Below are 21210 nucleotides of genomic sequence, written 5' to 3'. Positions count from 1 at the left end.
CCTTTGCCACTTTATTTTAAATATGCCCCCTGGTATTTGTATCTGATTCATGCTACATAAAAGTGGGCCTAAACTTTTGACGTTAACCCAGTGTAGCACAGCCATTTGCCCATGGTTTGACCTTTGTGTGATTTGTAGCACGAAAAATTAATATACATTTTAAAATGTATATCTCTGGCACCTCATATTGGATTTCTGTGGATTTGGTCTCATTTTGATTATTATAATTTACACTAATTTAAAAGAATTGTGTGGGAATGTCATTGTGTTGTCTAATTTTTAACTATCTTGATATTGCTAGTGCGCTGAAAAAAAGCAGCAAACAGTTTTGGAATCATTATAGATTAATCTCTTACTATGAAACATCAGTTGTTAGCTACTTGTGGCAGCTGATTTGGACTGCTAAAATATCTTAGAAAGCTGTTCACACGATTTCTGATGGATTGGCACCATACGGTTGTCAAGGCTTTGATAATCAGTCACCACGACTATGAAACCCCTTGGGCGAGGCAGATTATTTGTATAGACGCCTTAAGACGATCCAAAATGCAGCTGCTAAACTGATTTGCAATAAAGGCAGATGGAAATTCACAACTTCTTGTTTAAAAACACTACACTGCCTGCAAATATGTAATAGAGCACATTCGAAGCTGCTCTGTCACATGTATAGGTCTTTGCATGACTCCGGCCTTCTGCCCCTCAGAAATAAGGTGAATGTTATCAACCTACAATAAATGTAATATCATCCAGCCTGACCTTGGTTAAAGTTATTAAGACCAGGAAGGCCAGAGCGGGTAGCCGCTCATTTACTTTTTTGGCAGCCTCGCTCTGGTATTTGCTCCTCCTGGCTATTCAATGCACCGAGGACTATCTCGTATTCAGGAAAAAATCTGAAGACATGGCTCTTCCTCACTAACGTAGTTCTGACTTCAACCCTCACTCTCCTGTAATCAAAAGCTAGTTACTAGCTCTATGATATACCCGGGGAGATAAATGTCTGGGCTCTATAAAAACCTTTAAATAAATAAATAAATACTTTACATATTCCTCCTAATTTAAACCTGATTTCTCTTTTTTATTTATTTATTTTTGATAAGCCAATAATATATTGAATGCATACACGAGGCAAAATAACTCAACAGCTGTTCACAATTTCTGAATCCAAGGGGGGGGGGGAGGAACACAAGCCATATACAAAAGCATTTAAAATTATATAAAACCTCATTAGGTTCAACGTACATATCGATTAATTCATATGATGAAAGAAAAAACAAGATAAAAGTAATAGGCAGGAGAGTCATGCCACAATATACTCAACAATATAAACTGTAAGCTATGAGCTAAGCCCTATTATCCACCAAGTGGTCAATTGTAGGGCCCATATCTCCATACTCAATCTCCTTTTATGCCACTCTTTGAGAGCATACAAACTGTGCTCTAAATTACAGATAGAGTATAACCTTCTTCTCCACATTTCAAATGACGGGGGTTCTTTCTGACGTTGTAATGTAGTTATGCATAAATGAGCCACAGAAACGGCTATCAATACCAGATATCTATATTTATGCATCGCGCCACTGATCATGGAGTCTTCCAGAACTCCCAATACCATAAGCATAGGAGTAATCCTGATCCCCCCACACTGTGCATATTTGTCCTTGTTTAGCCTGCCATAACATGCTACTTTGGTTGGGGTATAATATAAAATAAATATAGTCTTGTAATGTCTTGTAATGTGGCGTCTGAAGGCTGGAGGATACCAAAAGCTTTTCAGTCAAAGCAATTGAGTCGTGCAATAGACCCCCTGCCTGGGATACACTGGCATTCCATTTTAAATTCTGTGCCTCAAAATCATCAGATTGCGCCACAATGACAAGGTACCAATCTTCCCCCACCCCTAATTGTCTCTAATAAGTTATTTTTCTGAGATAAAAATCCTACATTTGTCTTTTTTAAGAGATAGTCCTGGACTTGCAGGTATTTAAAAAAGTCAGCTTTTGACAAATCAAATTCAGAGACCAACGAGGAGTAAGACCATATACAATTTTTGTCCACTAAATTCCCAGGAGACACGGTCCAATGCTTTCTCTGCATTTAGTAAAATTATTCCACAAGGAGTTTGCTGAACAGTGGCATAATCCAAAAAAGCAACCATCCTACTAATGTGGTTGACCGTGCCTCTTCCTGTGATAAAGCCATGTTGACACACCAAAACTAAGGGAGTAATCACTCAGGCGAGTCGCGTGGCAAGGATATTTGTGTATATTTTCCCATCACAATTTAAAAGTGAGATGGGCCTATACGACCTAGGTAGTATGGACGATTTGTCTTTCTTCTTAATAATTATGATGTTAGCTACATTCCATGATGCTAGGGCATCACCTTTCTGTGCTACCGAAAACACACTGAGCATATCTGATTTTAATTCCGGCAAGAAGGCTTTGTATATTTCTAATGGAAATTTTTCCGGCCCAGCAGCCTTGCCTAATGCTAGAGACCCAACAGCCTCCACAAGCTCTTCTAGTGCAATAGGCTCTTCCAGATATTTCTGATTGTCTAAACAAAGCATCTTTCTAAAAGGGTCTTTGAAGAAGGATTGAGTTTTCTCCTGGCTGCTTGGATCCTACTCCTTATACAATTCCTCGTAAAAAGTCCTAAAAACTTCAAGTATTTCTGTGGGTGACTAAACTAATCTCCCATCTGAGGGGTCTATTAGCATGTCGGGAGGATCGCCACCGCCCGCATGGCATTGGCGATCTGCCCCCCATTTACCTCCGCCCGCATCCCATTTACTGCTGCTATATTATGACGGTAGGGGAAACCCTGCGTCTGCCGGTTGTCCGCCCGTTGATGAGTCAACGGGTGAAAAAGGGGCTTGATATGGTATCACTGCCATGAAAAAATAATCTAGTCTAGCTAGTTTTTGATGCAGACAAGAATAATGTGTAAACCCTGGATCAGGGTATTTTAGCCTTGGCCATAAGTCTACTAGACCATGTTCATACAAAAGCTGTAAGGCTTCGTAAACCTTGTGTTTCCGACCATCATATTTGTTACCAGTAGGACATTTTGTAACTTCTTCCAATTGAACATTAAAGTCCCCGCACAGTAGCAAAGGATATGTCCAAAAGGCCAGTTCTATATTTAGATATTCCAATATCTGAGACTCATCAAAGTTTGATCCAATACACAGAATATAGTGTAAATTTATTGTTATCAGATGAGCATTCAACTATCGCCCACCGCCCTCATTTTTGTCCGCCAAAGACCTGCTGCAGGATAGAATATAAGGCCTCGCAAGAATAGCCACACCTCTTATAGTGGTTTCTTGCAACGTGCATACCAAAAGCTTGTACTCTAATTCAGTGACAACTTTATGCTTTCCCAAGGTATGTGTGTCTCTTGAAACAGTCCATGTCAGGGCAAGCCTTTCTTATTTCCTGGTCCACTCTTTGCTGCTTATCTCTATCATTAATTCCACGTACGCTGAAGGAACAAATCGATAATCTATCCATCATTTCTCCATCTTAAAGCAATTTTGAAAATACTCTTACCCCCTCAATGTCAGTTATGTCACACTATTTGCACATATTGGCTGTAAATCATTTATTGGCTCATTTTCAGTTTTTACCCCCCGTTACCCCGGAGCAGCCCCCCATTCACAAAAATACCCCACCTCTACGCTTCCTCTGATACCGAAGCACCCCCTAGCACCCCAAATGAAGAGGCTAAAAGACCCTTGCATCTAGAGTGATGGAAAGCCTCGTAACGTCTTCGATCCCCCCTCTCACCCCCTCCCAAATTCGTCCAGCCCAACCAAAAGTGATTAATACCCAAAAAGCCCAATAATGCATTCAATATTATATAGCTGTCCTCAGCATACAATAGTGGACCCGCCTGTTCCTACCATGCATCAGCCAGTTTCCTACGGTTTAATGCCCTGCAAAAATTCCCCAACCTTGACCTCAGAAGTAAAAAACTGGGTTTTGTCTTTATATATAAATGTAAGTATGGCGGGAATTAGGAGAAACACTTGAGCATTTTTACTCTGAAAAGGATCGATTAACTGTCGAAGTTGCCACCTTTTTTTCACAGTTGTATGACAGTAATCTGTTCGCACAAAAAAATAAAATCCCTTTCCTTTTCTCTTCGTATTGGGCCTCACCAGACTGTACAGAGCTTGCCTAGACAAAAAGTCAGACAGACTAATCAGAATTGCTCTAGGTCGAGGAGTGATTGGCCAGAGCCACAGTGCCTGTTCTGTCGGAAAGGAAGCAAATGTGCCCATTGCACCACCATGTCCTACGTCCACTGTGTCAATTCTGGGAATGCTTCGGTGAAAGGTTCAGCAACAAATTTCTGAGGATCCGAGGCTTCGACGCCATCCGGCACACCAAGAACTCTTAAATTGTTACGCCGAAGACGACTTTCCATATTCTCAAGTTTCCAAACTATATCATTCTTCTGAGACACCAGGGTCTCTGTGGCATCTTTCTGGGTAGTCATCTCATCCTCGAGTGTAGAAATCCTATTTTCTGCTTCAGTTATCCTCTCGGCGAACTCTGAACAGGACTTAGCTACACAATGAAGTGAGTTTTGTAGCTTACGACCACCGCTTTGTGTTCTTCGGCTCTCAACGCAAGTCTCTTCTATATGCATTATAATAGACTCATAGATGACAGCAAGAGAGATTTTTTCCAAGTGCGTTGATGTATTATGTTGCCCTTGTCCTGTTGATCCCTCCGGCTCTAGACCCAGATTTAGTGAGGGGGAGTACTCTCAGGCTGACAGGGCAGCAGAGTCCCCATATTCTCCAGGGACGGATGACAAGACTATTTCCAGACAGTACCATAATTCGAGCTCCCAACCCCTCCTCATCCTGGTGTATGCCACTGGTCTTACTCCAGTGTCCATTTGGGGACCCCCCTCCTGAAGGCATTTCCAATGTCTGCAGCAATTCATCACCTGATGAGTTGGAGTGGTCCGACAAAGAGAAAAATAGTGTCAACCTCAGGTAGATCCAAATGATTGTGCCAATCCATAGCATGTTGTTCCCCCATTCAATTTGGCAACCTCCACCGCTGACCCAGTGAGTATGGGTTCCTGAGTACAATTAGAGGATCCTACCATTATTCGCTGTGCTTGTCCCCCACCATTGTCGTGCCCTGCCACTTTTACCATTATGTTTCCTTGCTCGCCCAGTCTTGTCTCAGTATAAACTCCCAGTCCGGTATCCCCCATATTATCAGGGCTCACCTTGTCTACTTTGGCAGCAGGAGTTCCTTTCTCCAGCATACCACCCCTGATGTGGCATTCTATCCTTTTCTCTGGGGCAAAAAGATTGCTGGAGTGGTCTTCTATCCCGCTAGGTTGACTGCTTTCGTGCCTAGAACAACATCGGCGTTAGAAGCCGCTCCACGTCGTTGTTTGTCTTGGGCTGTTTCCAGGATCTTCGGAAGGATGAAGGAGTCTCCTATGGGATGGGTCATGCCCCCATGGCAGATTTCGGCAACATAGTGGTTACAGCAGCAGTAGTGGACTGACTCACAGCCGGGAGGAGATAGAGACGGAAACCGGGACCTCGAGGATGGAACCAGACCAGATGAGCAAGCAGAACCACGGACCACCGAGAGGTAAGAATAGACCACAGCATTCCTTCTGCACGTAATGTGGATCAGCCATTATATGTGGGCATCTGCTGGATGATTTTAATTCACAAGAAATTCTCTGACATGTTGAGAGGAGAAGAGAGGTGGGATAATTGGCTACAAGTGCTTAGCCATCCAATAGAGCGGCTGCCATCTTGCCTCCACCTGTTTCTCTATGCTACAGCTAGCAAGGGTTGAGCCCTGATTTAATTTATTGACACCTGACTGAACCTGAGATATAACTGAGACATTATTCCTTGGTGAGGGCTCATGTTTTCCCAATGAATAATACACATTCTCACACTGAGCATTGGACATCCAAAATCCAGCAATAAAATCTTGAAAAAGTGGGAATGGCCATGCAGTGAGTGGTAAAAAGGGGCATTTTGATACACCATCCCTGCACCCTGAAAATTAATCATTAAAGCATTGCAACATCCACCTCTGTGCCCTAAAAAGTGATTAAGAAACAAATTCAACACTCATTTTTGCACGCTAAAATTGAATTAGAAACCTATTGCAACACCCAACCTAATCAATAACCTGGTGCAATATCCATCACTGCGCCCTAAAACTAAATAATAACTTGATACAATACTCATTCCTGCGTTCTAAAAACAACTCATTAACTAGGTGCAATACATGTGCCCTAAAATAGTAACCTTATGCAACACCGATGCCCGCTACCTAAAATTGAAAAAGTAACCCAGTACAATACCGAGCCCTGTTGTCCTAATAACTCATTAGAAACTCGGCACCCTAAAAATAATCATTAAAGCAGTGCACATCCATGCCTCAACCCCCTATTAAACCTCCAGAAACAGAAAATGTAAGAAGAAAATATATAGATTTTTTAATTATTAACTTTAGTCCCCTACCCAAACAACCCTTGCAAACCCAGCAACCAACATATCTTATAAAAAATCAAATCCCCAAAATAGAATTTAAATTAAATTAACATAATTTTATAAACTACCCACACAAAGCCCCACAAATGTCAAACAGCTAAAATAAATTTAAAAAAACATCACCTGAATAAAAAAATATTAAATAATTTTAAAAGAATGTGCTTTGAAATACATTTTAAAAATCCCCACCAAACCCCCTCTAAAACCTAAAGAATAAATAACATCAATAAAATGTAATACTGTTTATTATAACATAAAACAATTGAAAATTACAGAAACAAAATTAAAAATATCATTAAAAAAAATTAACACACCATCCTCCCAAACCCAAATAAAATCACAAATACTGAGCTATAATTAACTTTATTGCATTGCAAGATTAAGATAGTTCGGTGTAAATAGCAAAGCACCAAACAACTTCTGAACATTAAGCAAGAAGAACAAGCTGAGCTGAGTAATGATGCACAGACATGAATGATCTGCTAGGAAACAATCAGGGACAAAAACAAAATACAAATATCACATTAGCACTGAGGGTGATAAAAAATAAGAGAACAAAATAAATTACAATTCTTAACGCTCTTCCAAGTCCTGACTATTATATGCTTGAAATAGCAACTGGCATCACAGGAAACTATGCAATATCTTGGATTGCTATTCCTTAATAACATCCAAATAAATGACTTTGATCCTGGGAAAGGTATTTTACACAGCTTGGCCCTGACTTTTGTGGATTCATGGTGATGGTCTTATTTTCCTCAACCACTCATTTACTATTCTTGATGAGGAGTATCCTGTTTATCCACTTTCACAGACTTTATGCTACAGTTTTGATGCAGGTGGCTGCTCCAACCTATGGGGCACAGTTTTTACAATAGTAAGGTATGAATAAAATCCCTCAAAGCATAAGGATGATTTACAGTGCACGTATATCACTATATCCCTGTGACTTTATGTGTATGTGTGTCGGTGATGTGTGTACATATGTTTTTAACTTCACAAAAATGCTTTTTACCCATTTAATACTGAGGAATGAGTGACTCTATGCAATTTCAGAGTGCAGCATTGCCCTCCAAGCATGTTTTTTCACTAATACATAAAACAAATATGCAAAGTTTGACTCTGTGTGGGAAAACCAGTGACCTGCTACCTACTCTATGTTTCCTCCCCTCTCTTTAAGGTTGGATTATAAAATAACCACAAAGGGTTTTTGTGTGTGAACAGGGCTGTAATCAATTGATACCTGCACCCCAGTTCCTATCACATAGTAAGGGTAGGGATAGATCCTCTTCTTTTCTAAACCACCCCCTGTCCTAATGAAATGCCAGGGATCCCTCCTGGACCATTAGGGTGTGAAACATGTCGACTTACATCATGTTAACCTATCACTAAATGAGGTTTTCGCAAGGGAATTTGCCATTCAGATACTATTTTTAACCTTACCATGGGGACCCAGGAGTAATAAATAATCTGTGGTATTTTTTATCTACTACCTCACTTGTTCCACACACCGGCACTCACCATCACGGCACTCTACTAAAAGATCTCCACCAAACAGACCTCTCATGCCTAAAATTCTTCTGGGTGCAAAGGTGGCTTTGGCTGCTTCAAATTAAATACGAACATAAGAGGGATCGATATCAATGGATTTGAAGCAAAATTAGCAGCCTATGCAGATGACATACTAATAGTAACTGAACTACCAAAGACATCAATTGAGACCCTGATGGAGATGATAGCAAAGTATTCTGGGTTATCAGGGTGTAAACTAAACAGAGGCACCCTAGGGCGGTGGGCTTATCCTGGCAAATAGGATATATCAAATACCTAGGTATAAATTTGGTAGCGACTTAATCGACACGCTGCATCAGAATGAGAAACTACTACTAGAAAAGATTAAGAAACTCCTGGACTCCTGGTCCCTAAAATTCATAACATGGTGGAGCAGAAACGAAAATATTAAAATGATGATCACCCCAATGATTAACTATCTGATCAGTCTGCTCCCGCTCCTCCTTACAGATGATTTCCACCTCAAAGTTGACATCCTGATCTCCAAATTCCTCGGCGAGGGAAGAAAGCATGTATAAGTATCAGAAAAACTAAGGGCCCGATTCACAGAACTAACTTAAGACAAAATCCTAAACTTACTACTTTTGGTATTCACAGAAGTTAGGATTTTGTCTTAAGACAGACTTAAGAAAGACTTAAGACAGACTTAAGTTAGGATTCTGTCTTAAGTCTGTCTTAAGTCTGTCTTAAGACAAAATCCTAACTTCTGTGAATACCAAAAGTAGTAAGTTTAGGATTTTGTCTTAAGTAATTTCTGTGAATCAGCCCCTTTGACTGGATAAAAGTCTAGCAGACTTCAGAATATTCCAGCTAGCCTTTCTGGCAAAACCAGGCTCATACTTGATATAACCACCCGGTGACTATACGCCAGTATGGCTACAGGTAGAGAGGGCCATCCTGAAAAACTAAGCCCCCTGGCTCTAATAACAACCAATAGATACTCCCACACCCCAAGACCATTTTTAAAAATACAAAAATCCCGCTACTAAAGGTAGATAAGAAGCTGGAGAATAGCATCAACAGTTCGAAAATGGAATCACTATTGGCCAAAAGCAAGATTTTGTATAACGGGAAAAGTCTAGCCTTCGATGTATGGATCGAAAAAGGTATCCACTACCCTTACCAACTACAAAACTAAACATACCCTATCATATTCACAGACCTCAAGTCAAGATACAACCTAGCTGATATTGAATTCTATATTTTTTTTAAAATAAGAACAGCCCTGTCAAAAAACTAATTTTCAGCATCATAGCCATCAATCTCCAGGTTTGTGTTGAACATTAATAAGTTGGGACACCAGGTCTCACAGCTTTACAAACTTTTAAGCTTAATGTTGAGACGGTTGCCTATTGGGACAAACAAACTAACGCTACACATAACAAACAAGAATGGGCCACACTATGGAGCTCGGCCTCACATAATAAGATCTCCCCGGTGCTCTCACAAACACATTTGTGGCTGTTAAATAAGGCTTTCTGGACCCCGGCCAGTTTATTCTCATTAGGTCTAAGGGAGGTTGCGCTATGTTGGAACTGCAACAAGGAAACCAGGGATTTAGCACACCTTATCTTTCACTGCCCAAAACTCAAATCATTCTGGAAGAAAATCTTTGTGTTATTAATGGTTTGTTTGAATGTAAGCTAACAAAAATATTTTCCACCCTTGCCATGGCATTTATCTGCACAGACTTGAGATCTGAACCTGATAAAGACCAACTAGACCTGCTATTGACAGCAGCAGTGAAAATGGTCCTCGCCAATTGGAAAGACACAAGTAAAACTTCTTACAAAGGCTGGTTCAACTGGATCACCCATCTCAGAGGTGCGGACAGCATTGCACTGCAGAACTCACCAAGGAAACCGGCATTCAGGAAGATGTGGAAATCTCTTTACATGTACCTAGACTCTTATGAAACTCCGTGAAAATAAGGTATCAGCGGATATGCAACCTAGTACCCCCTATGAACGCACCACCTAGACAATCGTACTTCACTGGTTTCAACCAATGTCACCTTCCCGGGCCGGCCACAAGGGGGGAGCCCCACCATCACCAGCCTACATGGGTGCAAAAATCCCCACAGAATGTCATATGTAACTGTTAAGAAATGTAACTTTCCTTGACTGTTTCCTACCTCTTCTTTCCCCCTTGTTTCTATGACTTTTCTCAACCTGTCTCTCTCTTTTTCTCTAACTATCGTCATGTGGGGTTAGCTAAACAAACAGGACGTAACGTCTCAATATACTGATGTATAAACTGCTCTTGATACAACCTATGCTAACCCTGTAACAGAACTGCCAATATGTTCTTGTATAAAAATGTGATAAAACATGTGGAAATTAAAAAATATCATTTTGTATAAAGCTGCTCTACCTAGTAGTGATAAAGAGAGCTTCTGACAATGTCACATATCAGTTTTGTAGTCATCCAGAATCCTCCCTAAATTACAACACTAAACCGGTCCTAGAGTCACATATATTCCCAGGTGGTTAAATCTCTCCAGTGTCCATCATTATTAGGGATGGGCGTATCTTGTGGAGTTTTACTCTACAGAATTCCACAGAGTTACCTGAAAACTCTTTGGGAGTCCACCGGTACGTCACTGATAAGCAACTTGCAGTTCACACGGCGCAACCACTCAACACACTGTTACATGCACACACTGTTCGGAAAACACTGAAGGTAGCACAATCAATGCACAGCTAACTTTTTCTACTTGTCATCATTAGGAAGTCTTCAGATGAGTAAGAAAAGTAGAAAAACCGAGCTGCTAAATTAGGGTGACTGTGGGTGTACTTCTAGAGCTTCTAAGAAAACGTAACCCTTTGCCTGTAGGCTGTTCATAGAACAGGGCAAGAAGACTGTGCGATCAGAGCGGGTTTTGTAATGAAAGACTGGAACAATTACTACGCTAGATATTAGTGGTGGCTGACATGGCTCGCGGGTGGGGGCAGGCGCGGGTGGTCACGTGAGGCATGCGGGGGTGAAGAGTTGCAATTGTGGGAGAGAGTGAGCAAAATAAAAATAATTTTTTTTAAAAATAACTTAGCTTGCCACCGAGTCCCATGTCTCTGCTCCTACTCTCCGACCAGATATTGGAATCAGGCAGCAAGGCTCCCTCCCCTAAGCCAATCACAACGCAGCAGTGATTGGCCAGGGGCTAGAGGGGTAAGCATGTTCTCCATGCAGGCTGAATAACAATGGGGAAATTGCGCATGACTGGTTTGGGTGGCCCATGAGGGCCGACCAAACAGTCATTGCACACTCAGGAGAGGTTAAACCACTCCTCCACCACCCTGCTCACCTGCCCACTCTCAGACTTGAAAGCAGTGCGGCGACGCACCTCCACCATAGAGCAGGTGGCGCCACTGCTAAAAATGTAAATGCACACTGTCTATTTAGTGGTGTATGCAGAGGTGCAAAGGGTTTTATCTTCGGGAGGTTCATTCTGCTTTAATAGGTATTTCTCTTTTTGTTTTGGTATATTTTTCAACACCATACTATGGCAATGATTCTTTTGATTTAGATTGCAGGCACGTTATAATATTAATTAAACATTCAAATATTGATTCTCATATCCTGTCTAAATGTTTAATTCTGAATTTTCCTTGAGAAGTTGCTGCACAGAGCTCAGCTGCCTTCAGGAAAACACAGCACTTGATTTAAATGCAGGCGCGGCCTCACTGTGACATTTAACAGCAACACACGCAAAAGATTTTAAATGAAATAGTTGAAAAGGCCATTAAAAACAAGCATTTACAATGCAATGGGTTCGCCTTTGGAAAAGTTAGAGCTATTGGCATTGTAAATGACAACATTTGTATTTGTGTTGGTTTTGAAAACAGATAAATAAATGGCATTGTCATTTACATTGCCATTAGCTTAATCTCTGCAGTCACTCTGCAGTCCCTAGCACTGCACAGCACTCCCTAGTCACTCTGCACTCCCTAGCACTCCCTAGTCACTCTGCACTCCCTAGCCCTCCCTAGTCACTCTGCACTCCCTAGCACTCTGCACTCTGCACTCCCTAGTCACTCTGCACTCCCTAGCACTCCCTAGTCACTCTGCACTCCCTAGTCAATCTGCACTCCCTCGCACTCCCTTGCACTCTGCACTCCCTTGCACTCTGCATTCCCTTGCACTCCCTAGTCACTCAGCACTCCCTAGCACTCCCCAGTCACTCTGCACTCCCTAGCACTCCCTAGTCACTCTGCACTCCCTAGCACTCCCTAGCACTCCCTAGTCACTCTGCACTCCCTAGCACTCTGCACTCCCTAACACTCTGCACTCCCTAGCACTCCCTAGTCACTCTGCACGCCCTAGCACTCCCTAGTCACTCTGCACTCCCCAGCACTCCCTAGTCATTCTGCACTCCCTAGTCACTCTGCACTCCCTCGCACTCCCTAAAACTCTGCACTCCATTGCACTCTGCACTCCCTTGCACTCTGCACTCCCTAAAACTCTGCACTCCCTAACACTCCCTAGTCACTCTGCACTCCCTAGCACTCCCTAGTCACTCTGCACTCCTTAGAACTGCATAATTTGCATTTGTTCAATTTCATTTGCCACATATCTTGCTTCAAAATATAATTTAAGACGCCCTATTTAGCGCTTACTGGAAAGATAAACAGAAACAGCAAATATCATTCTATTTTAAAAGTAGGTCTACACAGCTAGTTCGCACGACTATTAATTAGGGCTCCTGGTTTTATGGTATTTATTTTGACATTTCCATCTGTATTAATCGATATTTATTTTTTGCTCATTTTATCTATATTTAGTCATAGTGTAAAAGTGTAAAAAAAAAAAATTGGCTGCATGGGGACATTTCAATATATGACTGATAAATGTTTACTCATGTTTTAATGTCCAATGAGTGTTAGCCAATTAAAGTGCAAAACAGTAATTTCAAACCATTTGCAATGTGTAAATCTTAAATAGCTGCATTGCTGCAGTAATCTTCATTAAGAATGTATGTTTTTTTACTCCCCTACCTGTCAATTTGCACAGCACTCATGACTGGCAGTAATGAGATTCATCCCCCCCCCCCCAAAAAAAAAACTATTTTTAGAATGATCCATATTTCAAGATAAATGCAGGCAAGGTGTTTTTTTGTGTCATAATTTTTAATTGGAGTTTACAAAACAATATACCTGTAAAAATCTGTATAACGGAAAAAAGCAGCATCAACTATTCAACCAAATCGTAGATAATACTTCAGTAATTACATACATTAACTACCTCTTTCACCTCTCTCACATTACCCCTGACACAACTGACCGTCAGGTTCTCAAAAACATCATGCCTTCCGGAATGGAATTCACCGACACCGCTTAGCGGATTCTTGTCCTAGCTATAGGTCCAACACCAGCCTCTGCATCATCCCTCTTGCCAAAGGTGTAATAAAAATTCACAAATGTGTAGATAACACCCAAGTATATCTTAAAGTGAACACAATCAGTTCCAACCACCAGAAAGACTGCTTCTCCAACATCAAAGGTTGGCCCCAACGAGCTAACCTCAAGGTGAAGTAGGCTGATCACCAACCGGATAAGGCAAGGACTGGAACTGGCGACCCAACAATAAAATGAATAGCGTTATCCACAAATCACCATCAACTGTTACCCCATGTACAAAGTTCACATCACAGGCAGACTAGTACCAAAGATCACACATTCAATCAATTAATACCCCCCCAACACAGACAAACCTAGATCACCTGGCCATCCAAGACCAGATTATGTTCAAGATATCTTCCATTACTGACGAGCGTATATGAACAGCACCCAAAATACTGATAAAAAAGTGAACATTTTAGAGGCCAATGCAACACAAGGAGTTAGCAGGCTGCTAGTATTAAAGTTAATAAATGCACAAAATAGGACAAACTGAAGACATGTACAAATGTAAGACCATGCCCTGTAAGGTGTAAGATATAAATATTTAATCATTAGGTACCAATAGAGTCATATGAAGACTCAAAAAGACTACACCTCAAGATAATAAAAAAGGTCTTTCTTGCTCAGCCTATCGTCATCTGACATTTCCATCTTCAGGTTTAACCCTCCCAGGTATAAAACACTCAGAATGCTTTTTACTTGTGAGCTGTTTAGCAATATGCACATCACACTCCGTTGTCACACAGGCCTTCATTCGACAATAAGCCCGGAATAAGAACTTGCATCCTTCCATAGGCCAGGCGTGCCCAACCACTCCTACAATTCAGAGAAAATGCTGAAGATGACCATTCAAAAGGTACCTGTCCCATCACCGATTTGAATGCTCCCAGCTCCCTCCATCTACTATGTTCCAAACAGAATGGGCTTCACATAGCAGACACCAGTGACCAAATATTGCTTTGGGTTTCAAACCATGTACTGAGAGGGGGCTTGTGAATCTAACGGTGCGCATTGGAGGGTTGGAAATACGAGGGAAACTCAAATGTCAAAACAGAAAGTCCTCAAGTCTACTTTTGCAATGAGGAATTCTCCTGGAATTGAAGGACTGTTTTCAGGGTAAAGGACAACCAACAGTTACTGAGCAAGATCTGTGGCTGGTACCGTTGTGTTTTTTGTATTAGTTTTTTTTTTTTAATGATAAACCAATAGTTCAGAGCTGTCATCATATACAAACAGGACATGCGGTCACATACATTTAAAAACATATGTGAATATTATTACAGAGAGCAAACATATCTCCACCCTGGAGGCCCAAGAACAGAAATGGACAATAGAATAGACAAGGGGACACACTGGTCACAATCCGAGAATCAGAGAGTGGGTAGAGAGTACACAGCAGCAGAACACAGATCAGAGATCTACGGACTCTAAAGGGTGATATGGTCATTCAACCTCCGGCGCAGCGGTGGCGGATGGGCTGTCCAGGTGGTGTGGAGTAGATACGATTTATATGGGCGCAAGTTATCTTGAGGCTGAGATGTAGGGGGTTGGAGCAGAGCATATATTTCAACCCGATCATTGCAAGTTGCCATGTCTTGTAGCTAAACAACACAGGTAGGGATCCAAGTGCGTCCAAAGTTTATGGCCATCCGGCGCTTAGCTAGGAGCAGGGCTATAGCAGTCAGGCGACGCACCCCCCGCCGGAACGCTGTTCACATATTCCAGTAACATGACCCATGGATTAGACTCCAGGGGAATCGGTATTACATCTTCTATGACTACCAGCGCCTTGTGCCAGGCTCCAGGGCTTTAAGTGGGATGAAAAAACTGGAGGGGCTCAAAGGGGCGTGGTCAATGTTATTAGGGGCGTGGCTTAAAACACGTAAACTAAAAAGTCTGTGCTTAGTATAGTGTGCCACCTGACCTGTATTTTCCTATTTCTGTCATTTCATCCAGATATATGACAAGTAACATCTTACTTACAAGAATTCAGGACTATTGGTTTTGTCAATGGTTGTCAATTGCATAAGATAAATAATCAGCAAATATGGCTTGTATATAATATTGAAAAAGCTTCCACTTAAAGCCCTGTTGACACCAAGACAGCGTTGGTGCTCCCGAGTTTCAAAAAGAGTAAGGGAATTCGAGAGAAAATGACTCTTTAAAGGATTTCCCTTCCCCTACAAGGATCACCTGGCATGACGTCATGCTGTAACTTCTCCACTAGTGAGAAGTGAGCAGTGTGAGCAGCGCACACTAGTGAGAAGTGAGCAGCGCACATCCATGTGTCTGCTGTCACTGCATTCCGGGAAAAAACAGACCGGCTATGCCAGGGCACAAAACAGAGCCCGATAGAGACCCAGTTCGAGGCCCCCTTTAAAAAACTGCCGGTGCTCAGACCCGGTAAGACCCGGCTCACTTAAAGCCCTGCCAGGCTCTGAAGATGAAGGGGTAGGGGGTGGGGACAGTCCCATGCAAGATCGAGCAAGCCTGAGTTCTCCTTGCCGCAACGTATGCGGTTATGGGATATAGATGGATCCTATGTTGGCTATCGAGGATTACTTTAAGCCCCAGGTAAATATTTGTAATGTAGCAATTTATATCGATAGTTCATTTAAATCATGCTGGTCTGCACACAATAAAGTCTCCACGCCTCGGGCAAAGAGTCACCCAGCTCCGCCTCCCAGGACACCCTACCCTTCTCTGACCCATACTGCCACACAATGGTGTAAAGCCTAGCAACCAACCAGGTGAGTAAGCTGAGCGAGCGGTGCGAAGATTTCAGGTTAATTCGGAATAATGGGCCAAAGTTTGGTGATAAAAAATATATGTGTCAATGTACCAAAAACTGATACTGGTGCAGCCACCAGCAAAAATTAAACACTGCTTCTCCTGCTCCAACTTAACCGTCACTAAACTCGGAGCGTCTGCGGCAGTTTCTGTCAGGGATTCTTTTGAATTCCTTCGCGGTTTCATCTCGTGCCTCGCGATGCAATCTCGCGGTTTGGCGAGTTCAATACGGCGCCCCGTCAGTCATGTCTTTGACTGAAATTAATTCACTGTTAAATCTACTATAAAGATTGCAAATCACGTCGATTAACATGTCTAGAATCGGAGTCATCTTGGCAAGGAGATGGCAAATTATTAGAAGCACCCACAGCAGTTCACACTGATTCATTTAGTCGAAAATAGCCAGGAGGGGCAGCGAAATCTGAAATTATTAATAATTAATAATTTGCTGACCTTGTAACATTTGAATACTTTACTTCTACAATTCTCCTCTATTCATTCCTTGTAAGCGCAATTTGGAGTGTCAGGTCAGGGTTTGAATGTAAAATATTCACCACTTCCCACCAACACAGTGTACCCTCTAACTATGTTACTATTCTAATTACCTCCCTCCTTTTCCCAGCAACGTGGAATATCAAGAGTTCTCTGACCACTATTTCACAGGCTTCCCAGAATCTTGATTGAACTGCTGTGTATTTTCCATCAAATACTGCTCTGTTCCTGTACCCAAAAAATGTGATGAATTTTGTGCCAATCAGTAAATTCCAAAGATCTAATTGCCATTCAAGTTACCCCTAGGAATGTTGGACCATGAGTCTAGAAACCAGTGAGTGAGTATGCCTGACACATAGGATGCTGTCTGACAGTGTGGTTCCCCTCCCTCCATAACCTGTCAGGCCCGGTGAAGGCATGAATTCTTCTGTCTCCTCCCTCTGCTGGATTCCTCTTAATCCATATTTCCCACTCTCCCCTCATCGTGCAGTTAAAATAGCCCCTATAACAGTGAGCAGATTTGGCACCTACACCAACCGGTCAGAATGTATGATTGCATCCCTGGCAGTAAGTATCTGGGGCATGTATTCTTCTGTCTCCCACCTTCGCTGATTTTCTTTTATTCCATCTGCCCCATTTTTCACTAATTGTGTGCGTAAAACACTCCTTGTAAGAGTGAACACATTTGACACCTGCACCAGCCAGTCTCCATTATACCTTAGGGTGCAGCTTGAAATTATCGGCATCTATTTGCCCTCTCACTCCTTCTATCAAGCCTCATTGTGACTTTAATGTTACAAACTCTCCTTTGATGTCTTGGGTAGACGAGTGTCTCCTGGTTCACGTGGTTGTGTGATCTTCTAGTCTTTGCCTCTAACCGTGCTGTCCCTTGTCTGCTAGGCCTGTGTCACACACCTATTTTAGCAGTCATTATGTTTGCTTCTAATACTTTGGATGTTTTCATTGCATTTTCGTAAAAACAAAACGTTTCAGTCAGCATTTTTGTATGCTATGTGGCTGTTCACAGAATATTTTATTAGATTATATTCCAGTTACTAATAGATATTTCTGCATTTGACATTTAGGCATCATTATTTTTTTCTGTATAACATTTGTCTTATGAACATCTTCCTCCCAATTATCATACAATCTCCAAATAACTATTTTAGTACTATAATAATTGAGTTAGTCATAATATGGTATTATAATCAAATATAACAATAAAGCATGTCAGGCCCCTTTAGCCACAGAAGTGTCACTTTTTTTGATGCTCCAGTGGCGCAGTGTGTTGGTCCATGTTTACATGGTCACGCAAAGCTACTCTGCGTGGCTTTTCATGGGCTTGTAAATATGGTACCCTTTCACGCAGTACTCTGCATGAAAGGGGCATTCCATGGGTGATGCTTTGGGTGTACCCATGCAACACTCATGGAATCTGACACATTCACAGATTTACAAGGTTCTATAACCTGGAGATTCCTAAACCTCTGCAGCGGAGGTGTTCCGGAGGCAGAACGAGGAGAAATACCTTTATTTCTCCTTGTTTTTTCTTTTTCTATGAGTGATGCATTCTGCAGCACTAATGGAAAGAGGAAAACTCCTCTTGAGACTGTTAATGTGCAGGAATGTGTCAATTCCTGCACTAAAACAATCATTCAAACAATGCAGGAACCCTTGCTTCATCATGGCATGGTGTCTGTGTTGGTGCATGGCAGCTTATTGTGCACCAGCACAGCGGAAAATGACAGGACTGCGTTGTATCTCATAGATATGGCGCACTCCACCTCTTTTTTTGATTCATGGCAGTGCAGCAAGATTCCTTGCGGCGGGGCGCCCTGCGTCAAAACACAGGGGTGAGGTCCTTAATGCATATTATCATATCCGCTGAAGGGAATGAACACATGGAAGATGGAAAATAGGGCATTAAAACAGATTGTGCATGTCTCAGGAAATCCAGAGGATGAACAGTTTGATGCATTAGTGATTTAGTTTGGGTCTTACCCATGTGCTACGAGGCCAGATGCAGAAGTTAACATCTAGCAACAAATAGTTGTCATGTCCACTTCCTTACATCACATATTTACTTTTCAATCATATAGGTGTATTTATTCCAAACATTAACAGTTTATGCAAGGTGGCATTTCAATCCATAATTAATGATGTATTTTTAATTCCAGGGTCAGGAAAAGCATTGAACATGGAAATCGAACCACAACCAACATATTCCTCTTTGTGGGGTTTGAAGTGGTACAGGAGCTTCAGATCTTTCTCTTTGCTTTATTTGCGACAATGTACATCTTAACAATTAGCTCCAACATGATGATAATCACACTAGTAAAGTTTGAGAGAACGCTTCACAAACCAATGTATTACTTTTTATCCAGTTTTTCCTTCTTGGAGATTCTCTATACTACTGCAACTGTGCCAAAAATGTTAGTGACTTTGCTGACAGAAGAGAAAACTATTTCTGTTCCAATTTGCATTGCACAATTTTATTTCCTTTTTGCGTTTGGGGCATGTGAAAACTTCCTTCTTGCTGTTATGGCTTATGATAGGTATGTGGCAATCTGTAACCCATTGCGTTATGCCCAAATTATGTCAGACACAGCCAGTTGCTATCTGGCCATTGGTGCCTGGATGAGTGCAATGTTTGCTCCTGTTCTGCCAGCTTTGTGGATTTCCTCATTGACGTTTTGTACTCCAAATGAAATTGACCACTTCTTCTGTGACTTTGCCCCTCTGTTGAAACTCTCTTGCGGAGACACATCAGTAGGCCAATTTACATTTTTAGCCATAGCCTGGATAGTGATATTGGGTTGCTGCCTACTGACAATGATATCCTATACTTGTATTATTCGTTCCATATTAAGCATCCCATCTACTGCCGGGCAGAAGAAGGCATTCAACACATGTGCCTCCCATCTCACAGTCCTTATCATTTTCTATGGGACGGTAATATTCATGTACATAAGACCAAATTCCAGCATCAGGTTTGCATTAGATAAAGTGGTGTCAATATTCTACTGTGTTGTAACTCCATTATTAAATCCTATGATTTACAGCCTCAGAAACAAAGAAATGAGGGATGCACTAAGGAAAATCATGAACATGTGCCTGTCTATGTTTGGAGGGGAAACAGCAGTCCAAACCAATCCTCACAGCAGCAAAGACATTGGCACAAGAAACAAATCTTTCAATTTGTTTCTGATCCTTTGTTGTAAGAAGACGTAGGAATAACAAAATCTTCAGGTTTCCATAGTTATATATCCCTTATTGCTTGCCTTCATTGCATTTCTCCCTTTTTCATTGACTCTTTGCTTCAATAGGTAGGGATACTTGGGCTCCCAGTACCATCAGTCCCTAGCTATAGGTTTAAATATCTTGCCAGCCTCATATTTTCGCAACTATATATATATATATATATATATATATATATATATATATATATATATATATATATATATATATATATATATATATATATATATATATATATATAGATAGATCACGCTCACTGGGGTAACCACAAGTTGAGAGGCACACAAGCACAAACCAGCCTTTCCCCATTAAAAGCTTTATGCGGGACACGCAGCTTTGCATCTCAGTCCGTGCTGTCACAGCATTCCGCCTGGCGCGTTTCGTGATGAAATCACTTCCTCAGAGGCTCACGGAGCAGTGCTGGCCACACCCATTTTATCCCTTGGCACATATTAACGCATTTCTGGGAGATGTAGTCCACCTTTACAGCCTTTGAATCGTTGCTCCTGCCGTGGCACAATCGAAAACCCTGGATGGGCACCGGGATGTTAAGCAGCGTGCAATGTCCAGGTATGTGCTCCAGTCAGAGCTCCTCAGATGCAGCCCCTCGGCCTCCTTCCCTTTACAAGGAGTGGTGCTCTCTCGGCGGCTGGTCTGCCGCTTTTAACATCACGCTCACTGGGGTAACCACAAGTTGAGAGGCACACAAGCACAAACCAGCCTTTCCCCATTAAAAGCTTTATTCGGGACACGCAGCTTTGCATCTCAGTCCGTGCTGTCACAGCATTCCGCCTGATGCGTTTCGTGATGAAATCACTTCCTCAGAGGCTCACGGAGCAGTGCTGGCCACACCCATTTTATCCCTTGGCGCATATTAACGCATTAATGCGCCAAGGGATAAAAAGCATTGTAGTTAATAGAGGGTTTTAGGACTTTAGTTACATTATAAATCATTTGTTGATGGTACCATACTCGTTTTAGGAATTGTGGTGGGTTCTAAGGTGATTTTACCATGTGAAAAAACCTTCTGCTGTGATATCATGAATATTGTTTGAAAGAAAACTAATATCTCATGATTTTCCCACAGTGGTTTGGAAGGGGATCTATAAGCTAAACTGAAAGCATATTTTCTGTAAATTCACA

The 21210-nt window shown here is 41.7% G+C and overlaps 1 protein-coding gene across 1 annotated transcript; it reads left to right on the top strand.

Annotated features, from left to right (window-relative positions):
* Nucleotides 1-4823: 4823 nt before the first annotated feature.
* On the top strand, nt 4824-20040 carry LOC147701911 (olfactory receptor 6F1-like). The gene is made up of 2 exons (XM_086929388.1): nt 4824-5014; nt 18987-20040. Exons 1-2 carry the CDS (start codon nt 4824-4826, stop codon nt 20038-20040), a joined length of 1245 nt encoding a protein of 414 aa, XP_086785514.1.
* Nucleotides 20041-21210: the final 1170 nt, after the last annotated feature.

This window comes from Lissotriton vulgaris, chromosome 7 (assembly GCF_964263255.1).
Source record: "Lissotriton vulgaris chromosome 7, aLisVul1.2, whole genome shotgun sequence".
In the NCBI taxonomy this organism is placed as follows: Eukaryota; Metazoa; Chordata; class Amphibia; order Caudata; family Salamandridae; genus Lissotriton; species Lissotriton vulgaris.
This window is presented reverse-complemented; position numbering and strand designations above follow the sequence as displayed.